Here is a 12193-nt window from a genome sequence, read left to right on the forward strand (position 1 = left end):
CGATCACGGGAAACCAACAACACCAGAACGTTTTTTTGGGAGAGAGTGACTAAAACCTACATCAATATGCGGCTTGCAAGAGGTCCCGATCGCACTTGGAAGAGCTTCAGAGTAATTTCGAGCTGTTAGCTAGAAAATCCAAAGATTCTCCTACATCTACATGAATGAAGAAATTCAACTCTGCAGTAGAGCGATTCTCCTACATCTACATGAATGAAGAAATTCAACTCTGCAGCAGAGCGAATGAAACATTATGATGGTGACTATGATGAATTGATGATCTACCAACAAGACACCAGAGAGAGGGTGTTCAAGTATTTCACAACTTGGATTAGGGTTTGGGGGATCGATAAGTGGGCCGGTAGTAGAGATGCCCAAGGTTTTCGGTTCCGGCGATTAACCGCGGAACCGGAACCGTGACTTTTTTCTTGAACCGGAACCGCCATATTTTGAACTGTGGGCCGGTTCCGGTTTCAAATTTTACGAACCGAAATCGTGCCGGAACCGTCGGTTCCAGACGGTTCCAAACCGGAACCGTGAAAAACCGTCGGAAAACCGTGAAACCGAGCTGGAACCGTGAAAAACCGCCGGAAACCGGAGGTTCAGAACCGTGAAAAACCGTTAAAAACCGCCGGAAAACCGGCGGTTCCAAACCAGATGCGGAACCGTGAAATAGCCTCACGGTTCGGTTCCGGTTCCACATTTCCCGAAACCAGAACCGCCGGTTTACGAACCGTGGGCATGTCTAGCCGGTAGCACCCAGTCCAGCATGAGCTCGAGCTCCAAATGGACGAAGCACAGATCATTGGGTGGCCAATAATCGTCAAGTGGCGGCCAATTTAGCCAACTTGAGCCCAACGAGGAGGAGGTCGTAAGCCAGTTTCTGAGGGGCTCAAGCTCCGATTCAAGTGGATTTAGAGCCGGTTCGTAACATTAACCGATTAGGACGAAGCAACGAGGGCTAGAGGCAGGGGAGGAGGAAGACCAAACCAAGCGCCCCCCAGTCTCCCACCGACCCGAATCGTATTTTAATGGGAATGTTGTTCAATGCTACAATGCCTACAAAAAGTGGCACATGACCAAGCAATTGAGCTTACTAAGGCTCAATTGTTTCTCTCTCTACAAACCCGCAGTAGCTGCTGCCACAATAGTAAATTTTAAGATTTTAATTATTTTATTTTTAATTTTTAAAATTTTAATTATATAGTAATTTTTTAATTTTATGAATTTATAATGTAATTTTTATATTTTTTTGAATTACATACTCCCTCTGTCCTAGTCTAAACGAGAAGTTTCTATTTTGACACAAGAATTTAGGTAGTGGTGTTTGGTGAATAAAATTGCAGCAAAAAGCGATTTCGTCGCCTCGATGGTCCCACACCGGCCCGACATCACAAGAGGGGGTTCAATCAGGGTATGTAGTAGCCCGGTAAGAAAGAGGCCTTAACCCATAATACTCATTAGCTGCCAAAAACCCATCTCCCAAGACCTCACACTTGCGCATTAGGAAGATATGAAAATATCTAGTCACTAAATTATCATCATTAGAATTCCAAATTTCCAATTAAAGTGATTCACACTATTTTAAATTTTAATACTCCTAGTAGGCCTGTCAAATTGGATACCCGCGGGTATCCGATCCGAAAATTTCGGGTACCCGATCCCGAATTTTCTAAAATCTAATACCCGATATCCGATCCGAAAATGATTTTGGGTACCCAAATACCCGACTCGGGTATCTAGTCCCGAAAAATCGGGTATCCAATCCCGATTTTGGATTTTAATTTTAATTTTTTTTTTATTTTTTAAGAAAATTAACTATAAACTTTTAATTAAAATTTTAAAATAATAAAATAAATACATAATTTATTAAATTTAATTTAAAAAATTGGGTAATTCGGGTATACCCGATCGGGTATCGGGTTATCCGATACCCGATAATCCAAAAATCCTATACCCGAACCCGATCCCGAAACTCGAAAAATCGGATATCGGATATCCAATTACCCGATATTTTGGATTTGGATATCGGGTATCCAATTCCCGATATCCATTTTGACATCCCTGACTCCTAGTATCTGATTATTATTTTATTTAAAAAAATTGCATATAATAAAAAGTCGCACTATATTCTTCTTAGCGTCAAGAAGCAGCAGCGGCGGAGGCTGAACCAGAAGAAATTAGGGGAGAAAAAGTAAAAAATAAAGTTTTTTTTTTTCTCTCTCTCCCTTTCTTTCCAAAAATTCGATCGCTCGTATATATACGCAACGTTATATTTGCAGGGTTGTCTTAAATATCTCATTTTTATTTGTGGGCTTCGATTTTTGCCCTTGAATTCAATTCGGCAGATCTGATTCTTGCGCGATGGCTTCGAAACGGATCTTGAAGGAGCTTAAGGATTTGCAAAAAGATCCCCCGACTTCCTGCAGCGCAGGTATTTTTTGGGTTAATCTTTGTTTATTTTTTCAATTTGCTTTTGTTTTTTTTATGTCGTGTGTTTGTTGATCTGCGAAATATTGATATATGCGTGTGTGTGTGTAGATGGTAGACGATTATATTTCATGTGGGTTTGTCCGATTTTGTTGTTTTGATCGATTTTTGTGGGTAGTTAATTCAATCTTCTCTGTGCTAATTTGTTGGCCAGCATATCGATTAGTATTGATTTTGCAAGTTTATTTGACACGAATTGGAAGTTACCAAGAAAAAAGTTTATTTAATTCAGTAAAAAGATTTGAGTGCTTAGTTCTTCCTTGTGCAAAATGATTAGTGGTGGCTAAAAAGAAAGTAATTTCTCAGGGGCTTTCTGTACATTAGCTAGTGCTATTGAGATTTTGATAGATGTTTTGGGGATATCCTGCTAATTGTCCGGTGTAATTGTGCACGGTTGATGTATATAGTAGTACATGCTAGCAACTTTTGAGGTTCAATCATATTGTGTTGCATAACTTTTACGAATTACAGTATTTGCATATTTTGCATTTTCACATCTCAATAACCATACGAAATGCCGTACAAGAACTATGGTGCATACCGTATGTTAATCTTTATAACATCCATGTCAATGGATTGTGCATTTCTCTGATTCATTTTCTTGCTTTTTGCAATTGTCTTCTTCAGTGTTCCAATCATTTGACTACCCTCTCAAGTGTACTCATTTGGTTATGATGTGTATTCAGATTTTCCTCTGACATTCCTTGTTTTCTAGCTTCGACTTTATACCAGCTGTATTTTTAAACAATTGTTGTTCAGGCAAGACCATGCTACTAGCAACTGTGTGTCAACTCTTTCAATTAATAGCTGTCTTAAGCTTCCTTTCTTCTGTCGACAGGACCTGTTGGTGAAGACATGTTTCACTGGCAAGCCACCATAATGGGTCCACAAGATAGTCCTTATGCAGGAGGGGTGTTTTTGGTCACCATTCATTTCCCTCCTGATTACCCATTCAAACCTCCAAAGGTATGGCATCTTTGAATAATTAATTCGGTACAACTAATTCTTATCTGATTTAGTTGTCGTCTTAGAACTGTTGGTTTCTTGTCAAGTGATTTTCTTGTTGCCCTGGAATTTTAATTCCAATGGATTGAACTCTAATTTTCTGCTTCCTTTTAATACCAAGACAAATTCCACTTGGTATTTGATGACACAAAAACCGAACAATGATTTCGTATAACTTCATCTGACTGTAGTAGGTTAGTGTAAGAGCAACTAGTTTTCTTCAGAAATCAATCTTAATTAATCATCACAGAACAATAGTGATATGTCATGTCTAGTAGTAATTGGTAGAAATAATTGAGCGCGCTATTGAAATATTGTCTCTTGTTCACGGATTCTTGTTAGTTACTCCCTTCGTCCCTTTGTAGCTGAGTCGTATTCCTTTTTGGGTTGTCCCACTGTAGCTGAGTCATTTCCTTTTTTGGCAAAAAGTACTTTACTCTCTCTTCATCTCTCTACTTTTTTCCTTTCTACTTTATTATCCTTTTACTTAACTCATTTAAAACAATTTTTCTTAAATCCCGCGCCGAAAAGAAATGCCTCTACTACAGAGGGACGGAAGGAGTATTATTTATTGGAACCTGAACAGAGGTATAGTGGAAAGTTGTTATTTTTCCCCTTTGATGCCTTCCTATATAGGCATTAAAGTTTCAGGATTTATATTCTTTACCTTCTCACTTCTTCATGGTTTCTAGAACACGTTTTAGAATGATGCAATCAAATGCTGGAAGAGAGCTCTATGAAAATGATAGTATTGTAATTGAGCAGTATTCCTTGAATCAGTTTAAGATGAAACAACCAACCCAACACCTGTGGGCGTGGCCCATGCCTTCTTTTCCTCCTTTTTGTGTATGTGGGATCTTGAAGTAAACGTGTCTTTGAACTTTTCTTTGTTGTGTTTTGCAGGTAGCATTCAGAACAAAAGTTTTTCACCCCAATATTAACAGCAATGGGAGCATTTGCCTTGATATCTTGAAAGAACAGTGGAGCCCCGCCTTGACAATTTCCAAGGTACATATGATAAATACCATAACAGCAATTAACACCCTAATATGCACCCTTCCCTATTCCAATAATTAATTTATCCATCATCTCATACAACATTTGTTTCCTTATGGTTATGAATGTGATAGTAAACAGATATGTTCCATAAAAACTTGTTGAATTTGCCAGTCATTATCATTCTCTGTCAAGCATGAACCAAATTTGACTTCTTCTACCACTGGTTTTGACAAAAAACCGTGTCTTCTTTCTCTCATGAATAATTCGTTTGGCTGTGGGAGAGTTTGATTATAAGTTAAATCTTCTTTGTTTTCATAGTCCTGCTCTGTGGCTGAGTGCAGCACAATTTGGATATGTTTTATCTCATCTTTAAGTGTGACACTTAAGAAACTCGAAAGCCTACTCCTGAACATAGTGTTTGGATCTGTGTCATGACCTGTCAGTCTGCGGACTTCCCTTTATTTCTATGTGAGTTAATTATATGTATACTTTCAGGTGCTGCTCTCAATCTGCTCACTTTTGACGGACCCCAACCCCGACGATCCCCTGGTGCCTGAAATCGCACACATGTACAAGACAGACAGGTCTAAGTACGAGCAGACTGCTAGGAGCTGGACCCAGAAGTACGCCATGGGATAGTATGGCATGCTTCCCCGATGGCTTAGATTCGCATTTATGTACAAATTATATCGTTCTTGGCCATGTTCTCGGTTCTGACCCTTGTAAGAAGAGCTTGGAACTTGCAAGCAATGATGGTTTGAATTGTTCGTATGGAATCTCTATTCAAGAATGACTGGATCTTGTTTTTTGGCTGAAACTGGATTTGGTTTATTGATCTTGTTTGATCAATATACTATTTATCTACTATAATACTATATCTTTGTGAACCTCATTTCTTATTTGTTGTTTATGGTCATTACTTTTTCATTCAAATGTCACATTCATTTCCAGTTTTACTTGTGCCTTTCTTTGTCGAGCTTATCATTAACCTATTCATTTTTACCCACTTTTTTTACTTCGAAATACTTTTTTATGAGTATATTTGAGAAGCAGTACTAAAATGGTGAAAATATGAGCTTTTATTTTATCTCTATTTTCCCATGATTGTTCCGAACCAAGAATTGAGTTTGCTGAGTAAGGGTTAGTATTGCAATCCAAACCCTAATTCACTCTGTGATCTCTATGATCTCTGCAACTGACCTCTCTCCTGCGGTGGAATCGACAAAAACTCTCTCTTCTGCCTCCATCAAAGCTCTTATTCCTCTCTTCTTCTTGCGTTGAGCCGTTTGTTGAGAGTTGGATATCATGCATCTCTCGATTGAGGAACATTTGGAAGATCCAATATTTTCAATCTATTGCAATGCAATTGTCCGTCGTGCAAAATACCATGCCAGGTCTATAAAGGGGCCGATTACCGCCCACATTGCGTCTTGATATTCACCGGCTCATGCATCAAAACATTAGATATGATGATGTCTCGATCTTAGGTATAATTCAGATAAATTGGCTAAATCACATTTGCTGTAAATACTTTAGAAGTAGTTGATTGCCACAACATAAGCCGTGTTTTTAAATTATTCTCTAGAAAATTGTCCTTTGATGCACTTAATGTCTTTGATTTATTTTTGCAAGTTTTTTCTTCTCCTTCTTTGATTTTATGTTATCCATAGTTGTTGGTGTTGGAATTAGTAGTTTATACGTTCCAAGACATTGGAAGGGTACTTTTATCTTCTCTAGGGAATATGTCATTAGTAGAGTATGTTTCCAAGTATCTATTTCCTAGGTACATTTAAGTAGTCTTCTCCTATATATAGGAGTGTATTTTGTACTCTAAAATAATGAATACAAAAACAATGAAATACAATTCCTAGTTCAACATGGTATCAAGAGCAGCTTTTCGATCCAAACAATCCAAAATTTTCTTTTGAACTCAGATTTTTGAAATCATCATCGTTCTACCCTTCTCAAACCTTTCAACCAAAATCCGGCAAAAGTCCGATCAAATTCAGCCTCTCCTACAGCCAAAAACAGTCAGCCAAAATCAAGTGAGCATCAAAAAATGTCCAAAACAATCGAAACAGTAAACATAGGGATCAAACTCGATGGGAGAAACTTCCCAGTTTGGTCTAACCTAAACCCTTCTCTTTTTCCTATATATCAAAACGACCCCCAAGATATTAAAATTGCTCCTATCATCCCCGAAAATTGTGATTTCTTAAAAATTACCCTCCTCGAAAAAAGGCATACTGATATTCTCTGCAAAAATCATTTTTCTGTACTTGAAAATGACCCTACCATTGCGATTTCGTGTCAAGTAAGAGAAATCAGTAGACATAAAGATAGGAGATGGATTTTTGATTGTGGAGCTACTGACACTATGACATTTGACAAGTCCGATTTTGAGTCTTTTCATAAATCCCGAAGGACACATGTTGAAACAGCTAATGGAGAAATCTCACCAGTCGAAGGAGCTGACACGGTCCAAATATCCCCAAATTTGAAAATCTCAAATTGCTTATATGTTCCATCTTTGACTCAAAAACTAATGTCTGTCAGTCAAGTTACGAAAAGAACAAAAGTGCTCTCCAATCCAGCCAAAATTTTTGTGTTCTTGGATATTCGCCCGGGGACGTTTATGGGCGGGCCGCGTCAGGGGTTGTACTACGGGACGAGGGCTCAAACCGGGGTGATGTTGACTCAGACTCGCCGGGATGCATGGTCAGGGGCATGGGCGGTTGGACCCCCGTCATTTAGCTATCTGCCATTTTATTTCCCTCTTTTCTAAACTTAGCATCTTAATTGTGAAACATGTTTTTTGGAAAAAAGTCATAGACATTCTTTTCAACAAAAATGGGGTTGCTCTTTTTTTTCCGATTCCCGATGTTTGGGGACCTTATTAGGGAAATGGGTTAAAATATTTTGTCTTATTTTTTGATGATTGACAAGGATGACATGGGTTTTTTTCCCCGAAAAAAGCCCGATGTTTTCTCAAAATTCCGAATTTTAAAAAATGACCCAAACTCATTTAAAGAACATTGTTCTTAGACCCGACGGGGGGAATTTTCCCTCAAATAAAACCTTTTTGCCGAAAAGGTCTCATTCACCAAACTTCCCGCTATCCCCCCGAACAAAATGGTGTCGCTAAAGGAAAATAGGATCATTCAGAAAGACGCGATCAATTATGTTTGATTCAAAAGTCCCAAAAGTTTTTGCCACTTTCCACCATCTTCTTAATGATTCCCCAAAAAATCCCCGGCTAAACCATTTTTGAGTTATCCAAACTTCCCCCGTGCCCGCCCCCTTTCCCTTCCACCTCGATTTTGGACCCTGCTTTGTCCCTTCCAAACAAACGATAAAACTTTCTCCTTTGGTTAAATTTTTCTTCATAGGATATGGGAAAAATCAAAATATAGATGTTTTGGACCCAAAGAAAAGACAAATAAAAGAATTGTGATTTTTGGAACGAATTTTTTTCAATACCCAAATTACCTGGGGGGGGGAAACAGTGACCCGCTGTTGGTTGCCCATGCCCAAAATTTAACATTCCTACCCCCACCAGCAATTCTCCCCCGAGCAGGGCCCCACCTCCAATGCAAACCGGGGCTGTGAAAACCCCTATCCCCCCCGGGAAAAAATTCCTATAATAAGAAAGTTCTTCCAAAAAATGATGAGACAACGCTAAGGGGTGGGGGTACCGGGGGGTACATCTTGCCGGGCGGGTCACCGGGGAGTACCCCCAAAACGATACTCCCGAGAAGGCGGGGCCCGGGAAGATATGCAATTAAATTTTGCCAAGGCCAAACTTTCCAAAATGGCCCGGGGATTTGAAAGCTCTATAGAAGGAAGAGATTCCCCCAAACAAGAGGAAGCATGAAAAACAAAAACCGGGGAAGGGAGGGAAAGGGTGCATTGCCCAAATAATACATGGGAAAAGTGTACGCTTCCCAAGGAAAAAAGGGGTGGGGGTAGATGGGTGTTTACAATCAAAAGGAGACCGATGGGACGTTGAACGATTAAAAACTCCCGGGCCAAGGGGGACACCGACCCCGGTTGATTATTCGAAACTTTTCACCGGAGCCAAGATGAACACCGTGGGGGTTACGTCAATCCGGAAACAAAGACGCTCGAAAGGATTTAAACCCAAAGCCTTCCCCCATGGAGAACCGCGAAGGAAGTATATATGGAAGTCCCTCCCGGATTTGGCGAAGAATTTGAAAAGGAGAAGTACAAACCCAAAAGAACTCTATAGGGTAGAACCAAAGCCCGGTTGGGAGGTTCCCGGAAGAAAAATTATATTCTCGAGTAATCGGGTCATACTGTTTTTCAAAAAAAAAAGGAGAAAAGATCACATGCTTGTTGATTTATGTGGGATATGATCATCACCGAAAAGATTAAGAGATAAGGGGAAGAAAAACTGGGGTCCGATTGAAATGAAAAATTTGGGGGATCTAAAAATTTTTGGGGGTTGAAGTAATGAGGTCACCGCAAGGGGTTTTCATTAACCGGAATACATTTTGGGTTCTTGCGAAACGGAATGGTGGACCGGGGGCCCAAAAACCTATGGCTACAAATCACAAATTGAAAATAAATGAAGAATCAAAATTGCGATCGTGGAGGTATCAAGCCCCCTTAACTTGAGAGGGAGTGTTGGAATTAGTAGTTTATACGTTCCAAGACATTGGAAGGGTACTTTTATCTTCTCTAGGGAATATGTCATTAGTAGAGTATGTTTCCAAGTATCTATTTCCTAGGTACATTTAAGTAGTCTTCTCCTATATATAGGAGTGTATTTTGTACTCTAAAATAATGAATACAAAAACAATGAAATACAATTCCTAGTTCAACAGTTGGAGACTCTTTTATTAGTTTATGTTTGGGTAGGCAATGTCTAATATACGTGTAGTCCGCATTTTATGACGAAACCAAATACTCCATTCATCCCCAATAAATTGTTCACTTTTGTTATTTTCGTTCGTCCCCCATTAATTGTCCATTTTCACTTTTTACCATAAATGGTAAGTAGGTCCCACATTCCACTACTCATTTCACTCACATTCTATTATAAAATTAATATATAAAAATGAGATTCATATACCACTAAAATTTTAACCTACTTTCTATTAAATTTTTTAAAATTCGCGCCGAAATCAAAGTGGACAATTGATAGGGGACTGATGTAATTATTTTTTATCATACATTGAAATTTCATAACACCAAATAATGTTGTTGTGGGATTATGCGCTACTCTAGTGGATGAGGATCGATAAGTTAATGGAGTTTACCCATTTTTTTGACTTAAGCATTTTATAGTACAGTAAATAAAATGTTAAATAAAATGTACGGAGTATGTATAAAAAGGACCATGACCATTTAATTCTCCTAAGTTGACCAATATACACTATCTGAGCTTTTCATTAAAAATATATATGTCAACTCACTTCATATACATGCACTGAAATTTTAATTCTAGAAAATGTATAAGAAATAATATAGCAGAATCTTAAATTATTTAAAATAGATAGTTATCTAAAACATGCTTCTAATGTAAGAAGCGGCGACTTTTAATGGCGTGTTTCATCACTCTTGATGGAATCATATTAAGTTAAAACAGACATTGTTTTGGACATTTTCATGCATAAATAATTTTTTGGTGTCTTCATTTTTTTTAATATCAACTGGTGAGGAAGTCTCATCATCATCTCAACAATCATTATGAGAGCTAACCCAACTACTTACCTCAACGGGTTTGTACGCTAATAATACTAAAGAAGATAATAGCTATTTAAATCATGATATTGAAATTTCGATCAATCACATAAAGTTTCAAATCAGGATATTAGATTGCAAGGTTTCAATTATCTCAATTCATATACAAATTGCATTTTTTTAGGGATATTCAAAATAATATGTATTTATTGAAGTTATCAAACTAAAAAAGAAAAAAAAATTCCTTCTATCCATGAAAAATAGTCTCATTTGTGGATGATATAAGTTTTAATGGAAAATTAATAAAATAAAATGGACGTGAAACAAAGTAGATAAAGTAGGAGGGAAAAAAGTAAAAATAAGATACGGAACGATTTATCATATACACCCAAAAATGGCAAAATAAGACTATATTTTATGGCGGAGGGAATACTTATATTTATGAAACATCGTTTGAACATGACCAAATGATAGTGTTTTATAGGAACATAGCGAAAATTTATAAATTCGTTATTTAGGAGTATCTCATATTCAAATCTTAAACAAGTGACTACTGGAATTTTACTAATTTTTGTGATTAAATGATTATTAATTCATAATCAATAAAAGTGTTCAACGATAAAACTTACTCCATCTGTTCCTAAAGTTTGGCCCAATTTGATCCGGTGTGAATTTTAAGAAATTTTTTGATTTTGTATTAAATTAAGGTGTGTAGTGGAATAAGGGTCCCATATTGAGGAGATAGAGAGTGTAATTAATGTTTATTTTTGATAAGATTCCAAATGAGTCAAACTTTGTGGAACAGATGAAAATGGTAAAATAGAACAGACTTAGAGGACGAAGGGAGCAGTTCAATTGGTAAAATGATTCTCCAAGTCCACCGAATAGATTAAGAGTTCAAGCTATAACAAATATAGATAAAATAAAAAACCATGAGAATAGATAAAAATGAATGATTATTGTTTTACGAAACGTTATTAAAATAGTGCTACACATTGTAAGATATACTAGTAAGAGCATCTCCACCGGTGGACAGTGGCGGATCGGGGGGAGGGGGGGAGGGGGCGGTCGCCCCCTCCGTTCGACTAATTTCTTCTTATCCGGACGTAAAATTACCATGTCCATCCCCTCCGTTTGCCCCAACGTCGCCCCGAAAATCGAAAAAAATTATTATTTTCGCCCTAAAACAACCTACTAATATATATTTCGACCCTCTGTTTATCAATCCTGGATCCGCACTGCCGGTGGACGTCCCAGTCGGACGTCGGGGAAGTCCGACCGGACGTCCGACATTGTGAAGGAAAAGGTCGGACACAGACGTCCCGTGAGGACGTCGGATATCCTCGGATATCCGCGCGACGTCCGACCGACGTCCGCCATTGTGGCGTCAGTCGGACGTCCGAGTTAAAATTCAATTTTTTTTTAAAACTCTATAAATATTCACATTTAACCGTTCGTATTCGTGTCGAAATTTTAATTCCATAAATTGAATAGTTGTGAATTTAATTGCGGGAAGTTCTAGTGATGTGGCAGTGGAATGGGAAGTCCTAGTGATGACATGACATGAAGTTTTTGTAGGAAGTCCTAGTAGGAAATTCGCCACGGAGATGCTCTAATACTAATATTTACCCCTACAAAGGTACAGTCAGTGGAGTACTATTAGTACGGGATTTGACAAGAATATGGCATATAATGAAGGAGTAGTTACCAAAAATCAAATATGTACAAAATCAACATATTTATTGTGGCTGAAGATGTGTCTTTCTTTCTTTTGCTTCAAGCTCAAGTTTTCCACTGCCCACACTTATTACTACACCTCTTGACTTCCTTTTTATATTCATACAGTATTTAATATTTATTTACTCTCAACAATTGATTTCAAAATACTAATTTCCCGCACAAATAATTATCAGATTCCTTTATTTTTCACTAGTGAAAATATTACCCTCCCAGTCTCATAAATATATAGACACATGATATATCACAACAATTA

General features: G+C 37.9%; 1 protein-coding gene across 1 annotated transcript; it reads left to right on the plus strand.

The window, feature by feature from the left end:
- Positions 1 to 2088: 2088 nt before the first annotated feature.
- LOC125201024 (ubiquitin-conjugating enzyme E2 28-like) lies at positions 2089 to 5386 on the plus strand. Its single transcript, XM_048098896.1, has 5 exons — positions 2089 to 2194; positions 2349 to 2434; positions 3329 to 3456; positions 4399 to 4503; positions 4990 to 5386. The coding sequence occupies exons 2-5, from the start codon at positions 2365 to 2367 to the stop codon at positions 5131 to 5133; spliced, it is 447 nt and encodes a 148-aa protein (XP_047954853.1). The 5' UTR covers positions 2089 to 2194; positions 2349 to 2364; the 3' UTR covers positions 5134 to 5386.
- Positions 5387 to 12193: the final 6807 nt, after the last annotated feature.

The sequence above is a fragment of the Salvia hispanica genome, chromosome 1 (assembly GCF_023119035.1).
Source record: "Salvia hispanica cultivar TCC Black 2014 chromosome 1, UniMelb_Shisp_WGS_1.0, whole genome shotgun sequence".
Classification (NCBI taxonomy): Eukaryota; Viridiplantae; Streptophyta; class Magnoliopsida; order Lamiales; family Lamiaceae; genus Salvia; species Salvia hispanica.